Source organism: Salmo salar, unplaced genomic scaffold, assembly GCF_905237065.1.
Source record: "Salmo salar unplaced genomic scaffold, Ssal_v3.1, whole genome shotgun sequence".
Classification (NCBI taxonomy): Eukaryota; Metazoa; Chordata; class Actinopteri; order Salmoniformes; family Salmonidae; genus Salmo; species Salmo salar.
The window spans coordinates 21,573-39,023 of NW_025547633.1; the positions used below are offsets into that span (position 1 = coordinate 21,573).

The 17,451-nt window shown below is 40.3% G+C and overlaps 1 protein-coding gene across 2 annotated transcripts; it reads right to left on the minus strand.

Moving 5' to 3' along the window:
• Window positions 1-1,715: 1,715 nt before the first annotated feature.
• On the minus strand, window positions 1,716-10,243 carry LOC123732130 (C-type lectin domain family 4 member D). Of its 2 annotated transcripts, none has more exons than XM_045711470.1 (6): window positions 5,253-5,606; window positions 4,298-4,387; window positions 3,707-3,997; window positions 2,485-2,681; window positions 2,235-2,338; window positions 1,716-2,067 (listed from the first exon to the last, which is right to left on the minus strand). In XM_045711470.1, exons 1-6 carry the CDS (start codon window positions 5,353-5,355, stop codon window positions 1,935-1,937), a joined length of 918 nt encoding a protein of 305 aa, XP_045567426.1. In that variant the 5' UTR covers window positions 5,356-5,606; the 3' UTR covers window positions 1,716-1,934. The 2 variants fall into 2 exon arrangements, with proteins under 2 accessions (XP_045567426.1, XP_045567427.1); XM_045711471.1 differs by lacking the exon at window positions 5,253-5,606 and adding an exon at window positions 9,991-10,243 and having other exon boundaries at window positions 1,717-2,067.
• Window positions 10,244-17,451: the final 7,208 nt, after the last annotated feature.

Here is a 17,451-nt window from a genome sequence, read left to right on the forward strand (position 1 = left end):
CTGTGTGGGTGGACCATTTCAGTTTTTCAGTGATGTGTACGCCGAGGAACTTAAAACTTTCCACCTTTTCCACTACTGTCCCGTCGATGTGGATAGGGGGATGTTCCTTCTGCTGTTTCCTGAGGTCCACGATCATCTCCTTTGTTTCCTACACTCACCACCTGGGGGCGGCCCGTCAGGAAGTCCAGGACCCAGTTGAACTGGACGGGGTTGAGACCCAGGGTCTAGTGAGTGCTATGGGGCGGTAGTCATTTAGCTCAGTTACCTTAGCTTTCTTGGGAACAGGAACAATGGTGGCCCTCTTGAAGCATGTGGGAACAGCAGACTGGGATAAGGATTGATTGAATATGTCTGTAAACATACCAGCCAGCTGGTCTGCACATGCTCTGAGGACGTAGCTGGGGATGCCGTCGGGGCCGGCAGCCTTGCGAGGGTGAACACGTTTAAATATTTTACTCACGTTAGCTGCAGTGAAGGAGAGCCCGCAGGTTTTGGTAGCGGGCCATGTCAGTGGCATTGTATTGTCCTCAAAGCGAGCAAAGAAGTTGTTTAGTTTGTCTGGGAGCAAGACATCGTGGTCCACAATGGGGCTGGTTTTCCTTTTGTAGTCCGTGTTTGACTGTAGACCCTGCCACATACCTCTCGTGTCTGAACCGTTGAATTGCGACTCTACTTTGTCTCTATACTGACATTTAGCTTGTTTGATTGCCTCTCAGAACCTAGAGTATGAGCAACACAGAGTTAGACTGACCACTTTCTCAGAACCTAGAGTATGAACAACACAAAGTTAGACTGGCCTCTTTCTCTCAGAACCTAGAGATGTGGTCAGTGTTATTAGAGCAGGAGTCTCTTACCTTGTGGTGGTCAGTGTTATTAGAGCCGTAGTCTCTGACCTTGAGGTGGTCAGTGTTATTATAGAGCAGTAGTCTCTTACCTTGTAGTGGTCAGTGTTATTATAGAGCTGTTGTCTCTTACCTTGGGGTTGTCAGTGTTATTATAGAGCAGTAGTCTCTTACCTTGGGGTGGTCAGTGTTAGAGCAGTAGTCTCTTACCTTGGGGTGGTCAGTGTTATTATACAGCAGTAGTCTCTTACCTTGTTGGTCAGTGTTATTACAGAGCAGGAGTCTCTTACCTTTGGGTGGTCAGTGTTATTATAGAGCAGTAGTCTCTTTCCTTGGTGGTCAGTGTTATTTAGGAGCAGTAGTCTCTTACCTTGGGCTGGTCAGTGTTGTGGCGTCCACCCATTTCCAGGTTCCTTCAGTAACAGAGTCGGTCAGACCATTCCAGGCTTCTGGGACTGAGTTAACCCATTGAAGAATGTCTGTTGTGACAGAAAACAACATTCTTAATACTAAGTCTTCTCTCTCTCTCTCTCTCTCTCCATTGTATAATATTGTCCAATGGGAAGGACTGTGGACTTTTCCCTCTAATAGGGAGGAGAGGAAACGGGAGTAGAGAAAAGGAGCCTTAGTGTCAGAAAGAGACAGAGGAGGAATAAGAGAACGAGGGAGAGAGAAAAAATATGACAAATAATTGTTGTTTAGATTTAGAGGAGAGTATGTAGACATAGTGTACTCTGTATTTCACACAGAGGGAGTCTATGCAACTTATTATGTGTCAATGTTAAGCAACTGAACGAATTTAGGCTTGCATTAACAAAGGGGTTTCAATACTTTCTGACTCAAGACATTTCAGATTTAAATATTTTATTAATTTGTAAAAAGAATTGAAAAACATATTTCCACTTTGACATTATGAGTTATTGTGTGTTGGACAGTGACAATAAAATCTCAATGAAATCCATTAAAAAAATTCAGCGTGTAAACAACAAAATGTGGAAAAAGTCTAGGCTGTGAATACTTTCTGAAGGCACTGTAGCTGGTATCATGACTTTCAGCATGACAATCAACATCATAACTAAGAGTGAGAGAGAACTATATCTCACAGATCCAGGAACTGTTATATGAACACGGATAGTCATGCCATGTTCCTTGGTCTGATAAACTGTGAGTTAACAACACACAGTTCTCCACTCCACCACCATTAGGCTGTCCACTCCCCCAGGACCTGCAGTAGAAACAACAGAGTTAGACTGACCACTCTCTCAGACCCTAGAGTATGAACAACACAGAGTTAGACTGGAAACTCTCTGAGAACTTAGAGTACGAACAACACACAGAATCAGTCCTACCTCTTACACTGTGGTCAGTGTTATTAGAGCAGAAGTCTCTTACTTTGGGGTGGTCAGTGGGTTGCCGTCCACCCATTTCCAGGTCCCCTCAGTAACAGTGTCAGTCAGACCAATCCAGAAATCTTTGTTGCAGTTGAAGAGAAACTTCTGTTGGTGAGAAAGATACAGATATTGTCAACAACTATAGACTACATGTCTTAAATACTGGAAGATACATTACTGACCAAGGGATGTTTGATCATAACCCCCCCACCATATCTGTCTCTCCCTTCCTCCCCCCTCCCCTCTCTCACCTGTTCCTGTCTGCTGTTTATGATCACCAGGTCTGCTCCTCTGTTCTGACAGTCCAGTCTGCTCTCCTCCCAGGTTTTCCTCTCAGTAGACAGGAAGTAACAGCTGGATCCCAACATCCTCCATCCTTTAGGACACTTTAACACAGTCGTCATCGTTGGGACTGCCATACCCCTCCCTTCCACCCCTCTTCCAGTACCTAGAGACAACAAAGACAGTGTCCGCAATACTGGTTTTCAAATATTCAGATCTGGGTTGCGTTCCAAAAATCTCTTCTTTCTTTTGAAGTGTCCACTCGTTCACTACTTCCCACAAATCTAAAAGCATTGGTGTAGACATGGGCAATAGAGAGAATTCCCATATACCAGTGTTGGATTCGACATTTTGAACATCGAGATATTAAAGACATGATAGATCAGACGCATAGTATAGTAAAAGAGACTGGGTCTCTGTAGAAAGACAGATAGCTGTGGAATGTGTTGGGGGATGGGAACCGAGCAACGTGTTGATACAGGATATACAGATGGACATCTGTGGATTAAATGAAGGAGGGGTTGAGGCCAGGAGGTGAGGACAGATTCTCATCAGGGAGTAATAAAGGTTTGGTATCCTGTTACCCTCTTTACTCTCTTCCTGTAGGACCATAAAATGTAAGGATTGGAGAGAAGGAGGAGTGTCTTAACTGGGATATAAATATCTGGATGGGACAAATGTTGGGTTGTCTGAATACAGCTGTAGAGAACCTTTGGGAATAATTCAACTTGGTTGAAGCTTCTCTAGTGTCCGTGGGTTATTTAGTCTGAAAAATAAGAACCTTACACCAGTAATTTATTTTGAAATCCATGAAGGGAAGTGAACAAGTGCACACATCTGGAGAAAGGAGAGATTATTGGGACAGATTTCCTTCAAGTCAGGTTTCCAGATTTTCTGATAAATATTTAGCTCTGTCAGATAAATACTGTACAGTAGTCTGTATGTAACAAGTATTAAACAACAAATTCTAACATTGTCATGAACTATTTGTAAATCCATAACGAGGGTGCACACAGGGGTTAAATTCCAATGCTAAACCATTCTCCCGAAGTTTAAAATACCACATCGATTTAAATGAATATGCTTGCACCAGTCCAATGCATTTAAATTCATGAATGAACAAGTATACACTTCAGGAGAAGGAAGGGTAGAGAATGGGACGCAGCCCTAGTGATTGACTTGACAACTTACCACACCTAGAGAGTCTCTCCTCCAGCACCACCTTCTCATTGGTCAGAAGACTGACCCTGTCTCTCAACCTGTCCCGTTCTGTGGTCAGGGTAGTGTAACGCTCCTGAAACTCTTTTTTGTCCATTTTCTCTTTGTCTCTCTCCCTCTCCAGCTGGTTTCTGTTCATCCGGCACTGGTCTCTCTCTGTACACAGATCCATGATACTACTGGTATCTGGCTGGTCTCCATCCTGCGCCAGGCCAGTGGTGTTGTAACAGCTGTTTAACTGCTCTCTCTCTCTGTTGGAGTGGACTGAAAGACAGGGAATTGGATGTGTTCCAAATGACACCATATTCCTTCCTTTGTGCCCTATGTGCCCTGGTCAAATAGGACGCCATTTGGGACATAACGGTTGTGGTGTTGTCATTCTTTTTTTTTGTGTTTCAACAATACTGTCAAACTACTGGTCCCATAAGCTATGTAACATCTGTAAGTCTGAATTGTGATCCTTGGTTTGTGAGAACAGAACTATGGTGTGATAATGACATACATATATGTTCTATCGGCCCTGTTCAAATGTAGTGCATTATAAAAGAGAATAGCCTGACTCACAGAAAGCCAGTCTCAGGGAGATGTTGAGAGTGACTTGTAGAACACACAGCACTCCAAAACACACAGCAGCCAGCCTGTAGAGTCTTCCATCTGCAGAGGAACACACACACGGCAACAGACACACACGCACACGCACACACACACACCATCATCACTAATGATTCAGATTTAAACAGAACATACATCATCCCACAGATCCCTAACTTATTCTGAGAACCAAACATTTCCAATGTGTCATTGGTTTTCCAGCAGCAGTTTGCTCAAAAATGTGGTCGTCTCACATCTGATAAACAGGAAGCTACTGTATGAAGAAATGTATAGCCGTAGCATGATTTAAAGGGTCAATCTGAGATTTTTATATACATTTTTTTTAACATTAATTTAAATGAATTTACCAAATGTATTCTTGAAAAATGTAACATAGAAATAACTCATGATCTTAGCTTAACTGTATAACCCCATCAAAACCCAAATATAAACTTGTTTTACCATGGAATTATAAACTATGGAATTGTAAACAAACACTGCATAGCCTCAAATGGTTCAAACTATCATTTTGATCATGGATGGTCACTCCTTGCAGACATACTGTAGCTCTCTCTATGAATTTGAGAGTGGTTACATTTCTACAGCCCCTCAGCTGTTTACCAAAAACAGTGGCAGGTTATCCACTGTGTTGTTGCTAAAAAATATATATTTTCAATTAATCTTATTTAAATAGTTCCAGTAACTGGAGTAAAGAAATACATTCAATTGATAGATTTTAGTGTACCTGACCCCAGCAGGTTTTGAACACCATGCTCCGTACCAACTGAACCACCCAGAAGACAGAACAATAAAAATATACTTGTGTTTGTGTGCGTGTGTGAATGCGTTCGGTTTGTACGTGCAGACCTGCCTGCGTGCCTCAGCTACTGTGTGAAAGGCTAAGATAAACATAATTCTTAGTTCTTACCTGAAAGATGGGTTTCAGTCTTTACACTCCTCGTTGCTCTGTTCCGGTTTTCTTCAGTAACTTTGTTGAATTCAATCACCTGTTTGTTGACGTACTCGGCCATCTTAACTAACTGTACCAAATATCAATGATTACCCCAATCAATCAATTAATCAACAAATTCAGTCTGTCTGACCTCTTATTGTAATATCTATGATTAAAATGTACTTTTAATTACAGTATTGATTTACTGTATCTAACTGACTGAGCAGTAGTTGGTCTGATCCTAACTTCTCTGTTCTCTGTCTGTGGCCCACAGCTGATGACAGGATGTTTCAAGTCTCTATCCACCAATAAGAAGGCTGTAGGTGTGAGACAAATGGCACCCTATTCTCTATACAGTGCACGATATGGGGAATATGATGCTATTTGAGATTCAGCCTTGTGGACCAGACAGTTGTGTGTAACTTCCTCTTCATTCCTTGTTCATTCTGTTCCGTGCTTTATTTCTAGCTCTTAATCATGTTTTTTTGCCTAATAATATAAGTGATATGTAATAACAAACATAAGTTATTATTGGTCAACAGTAGGTCTAGTTAATGAATAAATTAACTATTATGATGCAGTTTACTATGTTTATTGATTTGGGTCGAAAACAAGACATCTAAATATATTTTCAAATAGAAGAATTAAACAAATTAAACAAAACAAACTTTTTACAATAAAAAAATCTCAACAATCTCTCCTATTTGTCATCATGTCAATTAGCAATCTATTACACACTGCTTCACCATACCATAGTTAGTCCTTTAACAACTAGATGTTACTCCATACCATAGTGAATCATTAGTCCTTTAGCAACTAGACATCCTTACTTCTCTTCTTTTTGTGTTTTCAGACTAATGATGCTATAATATATTGCAATGAATGGATGTGAAGTCTATATGAATGTTTAATTACAACATACTGAATTACGGTAGCTGGTCAGTAGCTGGTCTCTCTCCTCAGTCAGGTTGTAGTCACTGGCCAGTAACTTGTGTGTGTGTGTGTGCACGGAAGTGTAGCACATGTGGATGTGTGAAACTTAGTCCTCAGCCTGAAGTGTCCTCACTTGCACCAACGAATAGCTAACTTTGGCGTTGACTGGTAAGAATCTTCAGGAGGGCTCAGTATAGATGGGCTCAGACATTTCCAACAACATACTGTGTTTTCTGTCTAACAGGTCTTTGTTAAGACCACACAGGTTCTTGTGATATCGTTACCTCTGCCCTGTGTCTGTCTGTTCCTGTGCCTTACTGTAAGTGACAATGTTTTAACTGAAACTGTCAAATCAACTCATCACCACATGACTCCCACCACTTTAGCTTCTAATGGAAACATTTTTGTTTCCCACCGTGCATATGTTTTAAACATTTGATTCAGGTTATAATTGAAGTAATCATATATTTTAGTGGATAAAAAATGTGACCCTCTGAATTCACAAATAGATCATATAGCATTACGGAGGCTTTGACACCCCAACCTTCAAACAGAGGTCACGTTATGGCTTGTACTCTGTGGCCAGCCACCTATTTCATCACATACATCACCAATGGCCTTATGCCAAATAGAGGCCTTTTTTCTTTCTATACTGTGTGTGTGTGACATCAATGTTAAGAGTTATTCAGAAGTGTGTGACATCAATGTGAAGAGTTATTCAGAAGTGTGTGACATCAGTGTAATGAGTTATTCAGAAGCGTGTGACATCAGTGTAAGGAGTTATTCAGAAGTGTGTGACATCAATATAAAGAGTTATTCAGAAGTGTGTGACATCAATGTAAAGAGTTATTCAGAAGCGTGTGACATCAGTGTAAGGAGTTATTCAGAAGCGTGTGACATCAGTGTAAGGAGTTATTCAGAAGCCTGTGACATCAGTGTAAGGAGTTATTCAGAAGTGTGTGACATCAGTGTAAGGAGTTATTCAGAAGTGTGTGGGGCATCTTTCTCAGAATTTTGAAAGGGAAGTATGTGTTTGTGTAATCTCAGTACGGTTCTGCCTTCTGTGTGTGTGTCCAACTGCAGGTCACACTGTTTTATGAAACCATTTTTTTAACTAAGCATAAGCCTATGACAATGTTGCAAAATAAAAATAATGAAGAAGCATTTTACAGACTACAGTATGATTACATACTCTCCTCTAAATCTAAACAAAACAATTATTTGTATTTTTTTTCCTCCCTTCCTCATCCTCCTAATTTTCTTATTTTTCCTCTGTCTCTCTCTGAAACTAAGGCTCTATCTCAATTAGTATTTTCTATATTCCTCTCTTCCTATCTCCTCTCTCCCTATCTCATCTGCTATATCTTCTACTTTTTCTCCAGCTGATCTCTCTCTTTATTCAGGTTGTTGTAATTGGTCTGTAGCTGGATTCTCTCCTCAGTCAGATTGTTGTAATTGGTCTGTAGCTGGTTCTCACCTCAGTCAGGTTGTTGTAATTGGTCTGGAGCTGGTCTCTATCCTCAATCAGGTTGTTGTAATTGGTCTGTAGCTGGTCTCTCTCCTTAGTCAGGTTGTGTCGTAACTGGTCTGTAGCTGGTCTCTCTCCTCAGTCAGGTTGTTGTAACTGGTCTGTAGCTGGTCTCTCTCCTTAGTCAGGTTGTTGTTACTGGCCTGTAACTGATCTCTCTCTTTAGTCAGGTTGTTGTAACTGGTCTGTAGCTGGTCTCTCTCCTCAGTCATGTTGTTGTAATTGGTCTGCAGCTGGTCTCTCTCCTCAGTCAGGTTGTTGTAATTGGTCTGTAGCTGGTCACCTTCTACTTCTTTTCACCTTTTTATCTGATTCCTGAGTAACTTCCTGGTCTACTTGGGGAAGTTTGTCATGGAAATTCAGTACTTAGAGACACTTTGTAATTTCTTCAAACAATCATCTTTATTTGATATTGATTAATTATTGCAATAATGAAACCGTCAGCCCAACAGTCTTGACTGACTGTTAGGCTGAGAACCTACCCTTTACAGACAATGCACAGTTTATTTAGTGAATACCCAGAATGCTTGGTTTCACCCCTCCCATATAGATTGCCACTTTGGGCTCATCCTGTCTTTTTCTGCACCTGGCGTTATCTTAAACCCTGGCCTAATTTACCAGATGCCAGGATGTCTAAAGACCATTGAGGCCTTTGTTCTAGTCCTCTCTATCCCAGTTACAACCATCGCACATCCTGTTGCTGGAATTCTAGCTGTAGGTTTTATCACCAAGTCAATCAATTGTCAGCTCAAGCTATCCCTAGTAAAACCATACACCCAGATTAGCTGCACGGTGTTAGAATGGAGACCATAAAACACAGCATTAGCAGGACAAAAATATCTTACTGTTTGTTAACTAAATAATTGTTAAATATCCAACAAATCAGGAAAATATGTAATTTTTCTATCACAAGTTCCACCCACATACACCAGACACATACACCTTCTTATATATGTATCTTACAACTCTATATCATTAATTAACATATTCAATATTGTGGCAAAGAAGGGGGTCGAATGATAAATGGCAGATATGTGAGGGCAGAACTAATAAACGGGCTCTGCCCGATCACTAAAATGGCCACCCCGATCAGAACTACAGATCACAAAATGGCCGACTGCCAAAACTACAATTCCCAGAAGCAAGGGGAACCCTCAGAAGGTGGAGCCAACCCACAGATAAAAGGTCAAGAAAAACCAGGAAGAGAGTGAGAGGGCAGGAAGGATCTATGAACCATAGAGAAAGAGACAATCTACATTGGCTGGATTTACCGTGTACGAGCTGGACTGTTTTGGACTTACCTGTTGGCGTTTAGACCTGGACCTACCGAGAACCAGATTTGTGTACCGAACCCTGCTATCCTTGACCTTACCTGCGGCCTGGGTGGACCAGGACAGCGAAACAAACAAACACACAGGTACTGTCACGTTCGAAAGAACTTTCATTCTGGGCTGACTTTGGTGACAGTTTCCCACTTAATTTGTGACAAACGCTCCTAACTTTGAAGAGGTTTGCCACAATATATACAAGGGACTATATTTACCTTCTATTTTTCTTATTGGAAGCCTCTCTAACATCAACCAGGTTGTCTGTGATACCCCAGAGCAGCTTTCTAGGCCCATAACTTTTTTTCTCTTTTTCTAATGACCTACCACTAGCACTGAGCAAAGCCTGTGTGTCAATGTATGCTGATGATTCAACATTATACAAGGCAGCTACCACAACAAGGGAAATCACTGCAACACTTAAAAGAGCTGCAGCCAGTTTTAGAATGGTAATAAGCTAACCCTGAATATCAAAAACAAGAAGCATCTATTTGCATATTTAAAGTGAAATCTGCAGTTGCTACATACATTTTTTTGTCTTAAACATTTATGATATTTACCGATTTGAGTCTTGAACAATATAATTTATAAATGCCTCATGAGTTTCTTTAAATGTTGTACCCCATCAGAACCCAAAATATATACTTGTTTTAGTACAATGTTTGTAAACAAAGTAACTATATATCCTCAACTATAATTTTGATATAATGGATGGTTATTTATTGCATCCGTAGCACTGTTTATGAAATTGAGAGTGGTTATATTTCATCTGTGGGAGTACGCTTTCTTTTAGTTTCAACTATATATTTTGTTTAAAGATATATATATATACATACATTTAATCCGTTTTCTTGCAGTCTTTTTGTGTCATGTATTTGTGTAAGTCTTTTTGTCACTGTGTGTGTGTGATAGATTTCTTAGTTCTTACCTGAGCGATGGGTCTCACTCTTCACTCTCCTCATTGCTGTATTCTGGTTTTCTTCAAAAACCTTGTTTAATGCAATAACCTGTCTGTTGACTCAGTCATCCATCATAACTAACAGTATGATTACCTTTCTGACTCCTAATGGTAATATCTACTATATGATTACCTTTCTAACTGACTCCTAATTGTAATATCTACTGTATGATTACCTTTCTAGCTGACTGAGCAGCACTTGGTCTGATGTGTCTAAATCCTGTACTTCTCTGTTCTTTGTCTGTGTCCAACAGCTGGATGTTTCAGGGCTCTATCCACCAATAAGAAGGAGACTCTTGAGATGTGTCCTTAATGGCACCCTATTCTCTCTACAGTCACTACATAGGGACACGGGTTCCATTTGGGATGCAGTATTTAGACCAGACATTGTTTTGTAACACCCTGGTCATCCCCATTGTTCATTCTGTTCCGTGGTTACTTTTTTATGTTAAGATTTATAATTAATTATGTAGCATTGCATGTAGGTATCTCTTTTGTCTCTCTCTCTCTCCCTCTCTCAACACTGAATTTAAGTGATGTTGCCACCTAGTGGTTAGAGAGATATTAGAAGTATAGCCTATTAACAATGTTGTTTTCTGTCACAACAGGCATTGGCATTGAAACATTCAGTCATGTCTGGATTGATCTGACTGACTTTGTTACTGAGGGGACCTGCAAATGGGTGGATGGCACCCCACTGACAACCCCAAGGTAAGAGACTACTGCTCTATAATAACACTGACTACCCCAAGGTAAGAGACTATTGCTCTATAATAACACTGACCACCCCAAGGTAAGAGACTACTGCTCTAATAACACTGACCACCCCAAGGTAAGAGACTATTGCTCTATAATATCACTGACCACAGATTAAGGAGTAGGACCGTTTCTCTGTGTTGTTCATACTCTCGGTTATAAGAGAGTGGCCAGTGCAGGTATTGGGGGAGTGGAGAGCCTAATTGTTGTAGATTTGAAAACTGTGTGTTGTTACCTCAGTTTATCAGGCCAATGGTGGGACAGTCACTGTTCCTCTTCAAACAATTGGATCTCTGAGAAATTGGCTTCTCATAGGTACTTTCTCTGCACTGCTGTTTAAGGAACTCTGCTCTATACTAAACAATCATTAAGAGTCTATTGACGCACGCCCTGTGTCAATCCTATTAGCATAATACAAAAATCCCCAGAATGAATCAGTTGGATTGGCATTTGTTTTCTGTAGGGGGCACGTTTTTAATGGGAACTCCTATGTGCACTCGCTTGCGCGTTCCCAATTTGTTTATTGACATTAATAGTAAAGACCATAGCCAGTTAGTGAATTTCAAGTTTGGGGAAGCTTACAATTTATCCTTCCATTTCCACTGATCTGCGTGCCAGTTATGATTATTTTTACATGTGCATTACGTGGAACAATAATATTGAATAATAATGTTTTTGTTTCTCAAAATCATTGTCACGTGGTTAATCATAAATCCTACAAAAATCTAGAAGGTAAAATTCAACTATGGCGAGAGCACTAGCCTCTACCATATGAACACATTGATACACTGTTATCCATCAGCTTAGAGAAATGAGAACATAGAACTCATAGAGGCAGCAGTAGGCCTATAACTTCCATCATCAACTAAGTAAAATACATACATCGGCCTAAAGCCGACAAATAAAAACAGTAGAATATATCCTGATGAAAATGATGGTTCTTTCAATCACATTCATCTCTCTATTCTGCCTGTCTGCCTCCCTTTCTGTCTTCTTGAGCTATTGCAGTGTGATGAGCAACATTGTATGTAATTATCACTTGGTCCGGCCCAAAGCTGTCACTAGCTGACTTGCAACATTGTATCAACTAGTCTGTTCCGGGCCCTCATAGTTTCCTATGCCAGTGAGCTCCGGACAGAAAGCTGTTTTTTTATGACGTTTCCACTGGATATCAGGGATCATCACATCATTATATTTTGCCATTTCACACGTCTTGGTGATTATCGAGGACGGGAGTGTTGGAAAGATGTTTCAAACACTGAGGAATTATCATTCGCAATGGATGTTAAAAAACAGACTTCGTTGACTTGTGCGAGGCGAAGAAAAAATGAGTGGTGTCCGTGGTGTGTTAAGACAATCAGAAAGCAGACATTGCTAAATGTGCACTTTCCAACACATAAACACATTCTGGAAAGAGTTGCACCAAAACTCCCTCACATCCCCCTCCCCTTCTTATTGATGCAACATTTTCAGTTATACTCAAACACATTATCATCACACATATTTTAGATGCTTTTCACTGACAGCCGCAACTCAATCAGCTACCTATTGCCACACCGATTACCCATTCGCGGGCCTCACAAACACATTTAAAGAAGCTAATAATCCTCTGTGGCTAGGTCATGCTCCCTGGTGAAGTATGTTTAATGATTTAATATAGACAGGAGTGTGGGAAAGCAGGCGACAAGCTAAAGTCTGCATATTGTTCCCATAGAAACGCATTGGGATTTTACTAGACATATTTTGGATAGAGTGAGCACTCTCGCTTTGCCTCTTCCTCTCTGTTGAAATTATGTCACCCGAGAAAGCAACCTATTGAGCGAAACAGCAGCCCTCTATATGCAGCCCGTGTATCTGATGCTGTCTGGTCAGAAATCGTATGACATTCCATACTCTTTTGGTCCAGACAGCATCAGATACATGGCGACACATACCGAAGATGAGTGAAGCTGTTTTGCTCGCTTGGATGCTTTAACTGAGATTGTTTTTGATATAAATATGAACTTGATTGAACAAAACATGCATGTATTGTTTAACATAATGTCCTAGGGTTGTCATCTGATGAAGATCATCAAAGGTGAGTGCTGCATTTAGCTGTCTTCTGGGTTTTGGTGACATTATATGCTGGCTTGAAAAATGGGTGTCTGATTATTTCTGGCTTGGTACTCTGCTGACATAATCTAATGTTTTGCTTTCGTTGTAAAGCCTTTTTGAAATCGGACAGTGTGGTTAGATTAACGAGAGTCTTGTCTTTAAATGGCTGTAAAATAGTCATGTTTGAGAAATTGAAGTAATAGGATTTTTAAGGTTTTGAAAATCACGCCACAGGCTGGCAGTGGCTGTTACGTAGGTGGGACGCAAGCGTCCCACCTAGCCCATAGAGGTTAACCTCTTACATCTAGACGTTCCGCTAGCGGAACACCTGCTCCAATATCCAATGATAGGCGTGGCGCGAATTACAAATTCCTCAAAAATACAAAAACTTCAATTTTTCAAACATATGACTATTTCACAGCATTTTAAAGACAAGACTCTCGTTAATCTAACCACACTGTCCGATTTCAAAAAGGCTTTACAGCGAAAGCAAAACATTAGATTATGTCAGCAGAGTACCAAGCCAGAAATAATCAGACACCCATTTTTCAAGCCAGCATATAATGTCACCAAAACCCAGAAGACAGCTAAATGCAGCACTAACCTTTGATCTTCATCAGATGACACACCTAGGACATTATGTTATACAATACATGCATGTTTTGTTCAATCAAGTTCATATTTATATCAAAAAACAGCTTTTTACATTAGCATGTGACGTTCAGAACTAGCATACCCCCCGCAAACTTCCGGGGAATTTGCTAACAATTTACTAAATTACTCACGATAAACGTTCACAAAAAGCACAACAATTATTTTAAGAATTATAGATACATAACTCCTCTATTCACTCAATATGTCCGATTTTAAAATAGCTTTTTGGTGAAAGCACATTTTGCAATATTCTAAGTACATAGCCCAGGCATCACGGGCTAGCTATTTAGACACCCGGCAAGTTTAGCACTCACCAATATCAGATTTACTATTATAAAAGTTTGATTACCTTTTGTTGTCTTCGTCAGAATGCACTCCCAGGACTGCTACTTCAATAACAAATGTTGGTTTGGTCCAAAATAATCCATCGTTATATCCGAATAGCGGCGTTTTGTTCGTGCGTCCCAGACACTATCCGAATGGTAAAGAAGGGTCGTGCGCATGGCGCAATTCGTGACAAAAAAAATCTAAATATTCCATTACCGTACTTCGAAGCATGTCAACCGCTGTTGAAAATCCATTTTTATGCAATTTTTCTCGTAAAAAAGCGATAATATTCTGACCGGGAATCCTCCTTTTAGCTAAATAGAGGAAAGTAAACAAAGCTTTCGGTCGACGCGGGCACGAGCCTGAGTCTCACAGTACTGTAACCAGCCACTACCCAAACGCGCTACTTTGTTTCAGCCAGAGCCTGCAAAGCCACGATTCCGCTTTTTGCCGCCTTCTGAGAACCTATGGCAGCCGTAGGAAGTGTCACGGGACAGCTAAGATCCTCACTCTTCAATAAACAGAGACAAGAAGAACGACACCTTGTCAGACAGGCCACTTCCTGCATGAAATGTTCTCAGGTTTTTGCCTGCCATATGAGTTCTGTTATACTCACAGACACCATTCAAACAGTTTTAGAAACTTTAGGGTGTTTTCTATCCAAAGCCAATTATATGCATATTCTAGTTACTGGGCAGGAGTAGTAACCAGATTAAATTGGGTATGTTTTTTTTTTTTATCCAGCCGTGAAAATACTGCCCCCTAGCCATAACAGGTTAAAATGCTTCCTCATTATTTTTATTAGCAACATTGCCATAGGCTTATGCTTAGTTAAAACATTTTTTCATAAAACAGTGTGACCTGCAGTTGGACACACACACAGAAGGCGGAACCGTACTGAGATTACACAAACACATACTTCCCTTTCAAAATTCTGAGAAAGATGCCCCACACACTTCTGAATAACTCCTTACACTGATGTCACACACTTCTGAATAACTCCTTACACTGATGTCACACACTTCTGAATAACTCCTTACACTGATGTTACACACTTCTGAATAACTCTTCACATTGATGTCACACACTTCTGAATAACTCCTTACACTGATGTCACACACTTCTGAATAACTCCTTACACTGATGTTACACACTTCTGAATAACTCTTCACATTGATGTCACACACTTCTGAATAACTCTTAACATTGATGTCACACACACACAGTATAGAAAGAAAAAAGGCCTCTATTTGGCATAAGGCCATTGGTGATGTATGTGATGAAATAGGTGGCTGGCCACAGAGTACAAGCCATAACGTGACCTCTGTTTGAAGGTTGGGGTGTCAAAGCCTCCGTAATGCTATATGATCTATTTGTGAATTCAGAGGGTCACATTTTTTATCCACTAAAATATATGATTACTTCAATTATAACCTGAATCAAATGTTTAAAACATATGCACGGTGGGAAACAAAAATGTTTCCGTTAGAAGCTAAAGTGGTGGGAGTCATGTGGTGATGAGTTGATTTGACAGTTTCAGTTAAAACATTGTCACTTACAGTAAGGCACAGGAACAGACAGACACAGGGCAGAGGTAACGATATCACAAGAACCTGTGTGGTCTTAACAAAGACCTGTTAGACAGAAAACACAGTATGTTGTTGGAAATGTCTGAGCCCATCTATACTGAGCCCTCCTGAAGATTCTTACCAGTCAACGCCAAAGTTAGCTATTCGTTGGTGCAAGTGAGGACACTTCAGGCTGAGGACTAAGTTTCACACATCCACATGTGCTACACTTCCAGGCACACACACACACACACACCAGTTACTGGCCAGTGACTACAACCTGACTGAGGAGAGAGACCAGCTACTGACCAGCTACCGTAATTCAGTATGTTGTAATTTAACATTCATATAGACTTCAAATTCATTAAGTGCAATGTATTATAGCCTCATTAGTCTGAAAACACAAAAAGAAGAGAAGTAAGAACATCTAGTTGTTAACCTGTTAGGGCTAGGGGGCAGCATTGACACGGCTGGATAAAAAACATACCCGATTTAATCTGGTTACCACTCCTACTCAGTAACTAGAATATGCATATACTTATTACATATGGATAGAAAACACCCTAAATTTTCTAAAACTGTTTGAATGGTGTCTGTGAGTATAACAGAACTCAAATGGCAGGTCAAAACCTGAGAGATTCCTTTACAGGAAGTGGCCTGTCTGACCATTTCTGGAACTTCTTTGCCATCTCTATCATTTACTAAGGATCTCTGCTCTAACGTGACACTTCCCACGTCTTCCATAGGCTCTCAGAACCCGGGAAAAAAGAGAATGTCGTCATTCCAGCCCCAGGCTGAAACACATTATCGCCTTTCTCAAGTGGCCCATCAAGAGACACTAGCTTATGCGCGTGACCCCGACCGCCCCGCCTTTGGGATTTTTTCCTCTGTTTGCGAAAAAGGAGATTCCCTGTCGGAATATTATCGCTTTTCTACGAGAAAAATGACGTAAAAATTGATTTTAAACAGCGGTTGACATGCTTCGACGTACGGCAATGGAATACTTTGAATTTTATTGTCAGGAATTGCGCCAAGCGCGCGACACTTCTTTACTATTTCGGATAGTGTCTGGAACGCATACGAACAAAACGCCGCTATTCGGATATAACGATGGATTATTTTGGACCAAACCAACATTTGTTATTGAAGTAGACGTCCTGGGTGTGCATTCTGACGAAGACAACAAAAGGTAATGACATTTTTATAATAGTAAATATGATTATGGTGAGTGCTAAACTTGCCGGGTGTCTAAATAAGCGAGCCCGTGATGCCTGGGCTATGTATTTAGAATATTGCAAAATGTGCTTTCACCAAAAAGCTATTTTAAAATCGGACATATCGAGTGCATAGAGGAGGTCTGTATCTATAATTCTTAAAATAATTGTTATGCTTTTTGTGAACGTTTATCGTGAGTAATTTAGTAAAATGTTAGCGAATTCCCGTAAGTTTGCGGGGGTATGCTAGTTCTGAACGTCACATGCTAATGTAAAAAGCTGGTTTTTGATATAAATATGAACTTGATTGAACAAAACATGCATGTATTGTATAACATAATGTCCTAGGGTTGTCATCTGATGAAGATCATCAAAGGTGAGTGCTGCATTTAGCTGTCTTCTGGGTTTTGGTGACATTATATGCTGGCTTGAAAAATGGGTGTCTGATTATTTCTGGCTTGGTACTCTGCTGACATAATCTAATGTTTTGCTTTCGTTGTAAAGCCTTTTTGAAATCGGACAGTGTGGTTAGATTAACGAGAGTCTTATCTTTAAATGGCTGTAAAATAGTCATATGTTTGAGAAATTGAAGTAATAGGATTTTGAAGATTTTGAAAATCGCGCCACAGGCTGGCAGTGGCTGTTACGTAGGTGGGACGAATTCGTCCCGCCGGTCCCATAGAGGTTAAAGGACTAATGCATCACTATGGTATGGAGTAACATCTAGATGTTAAAGGACAAATGATTCACTATGGTATGGAGTAACATCTAGTTGTTAAAGGACTAATGAATAACTATGGTATGGAGTAACATCTAGA

Bases quoted from the DNA above. Each gene is read 5' to 3' on its own strand.
- LOC123732130 (XM_045711470.1), bottom strand. From the start codon at position 5,355: ATGGCCGAGTACGTCAACAAACAGGTGATTGAATTCAACAAAGTTACT. The intron at 4,388-5,252 runs GTAAGAACTAAG...GTTCCTCTGCAG, and splicing joins GACTGAAACCCATCTTTCAG to ATGGAAGACTCTACAGGCTG. The intron at 2,068-2,234 runs GTAAGAGACTTC...TTTCTACTGCAG, and splicing joins AACCCACTGACCACCCCAAA to GTCCTGGGGGAGTGGACAGC.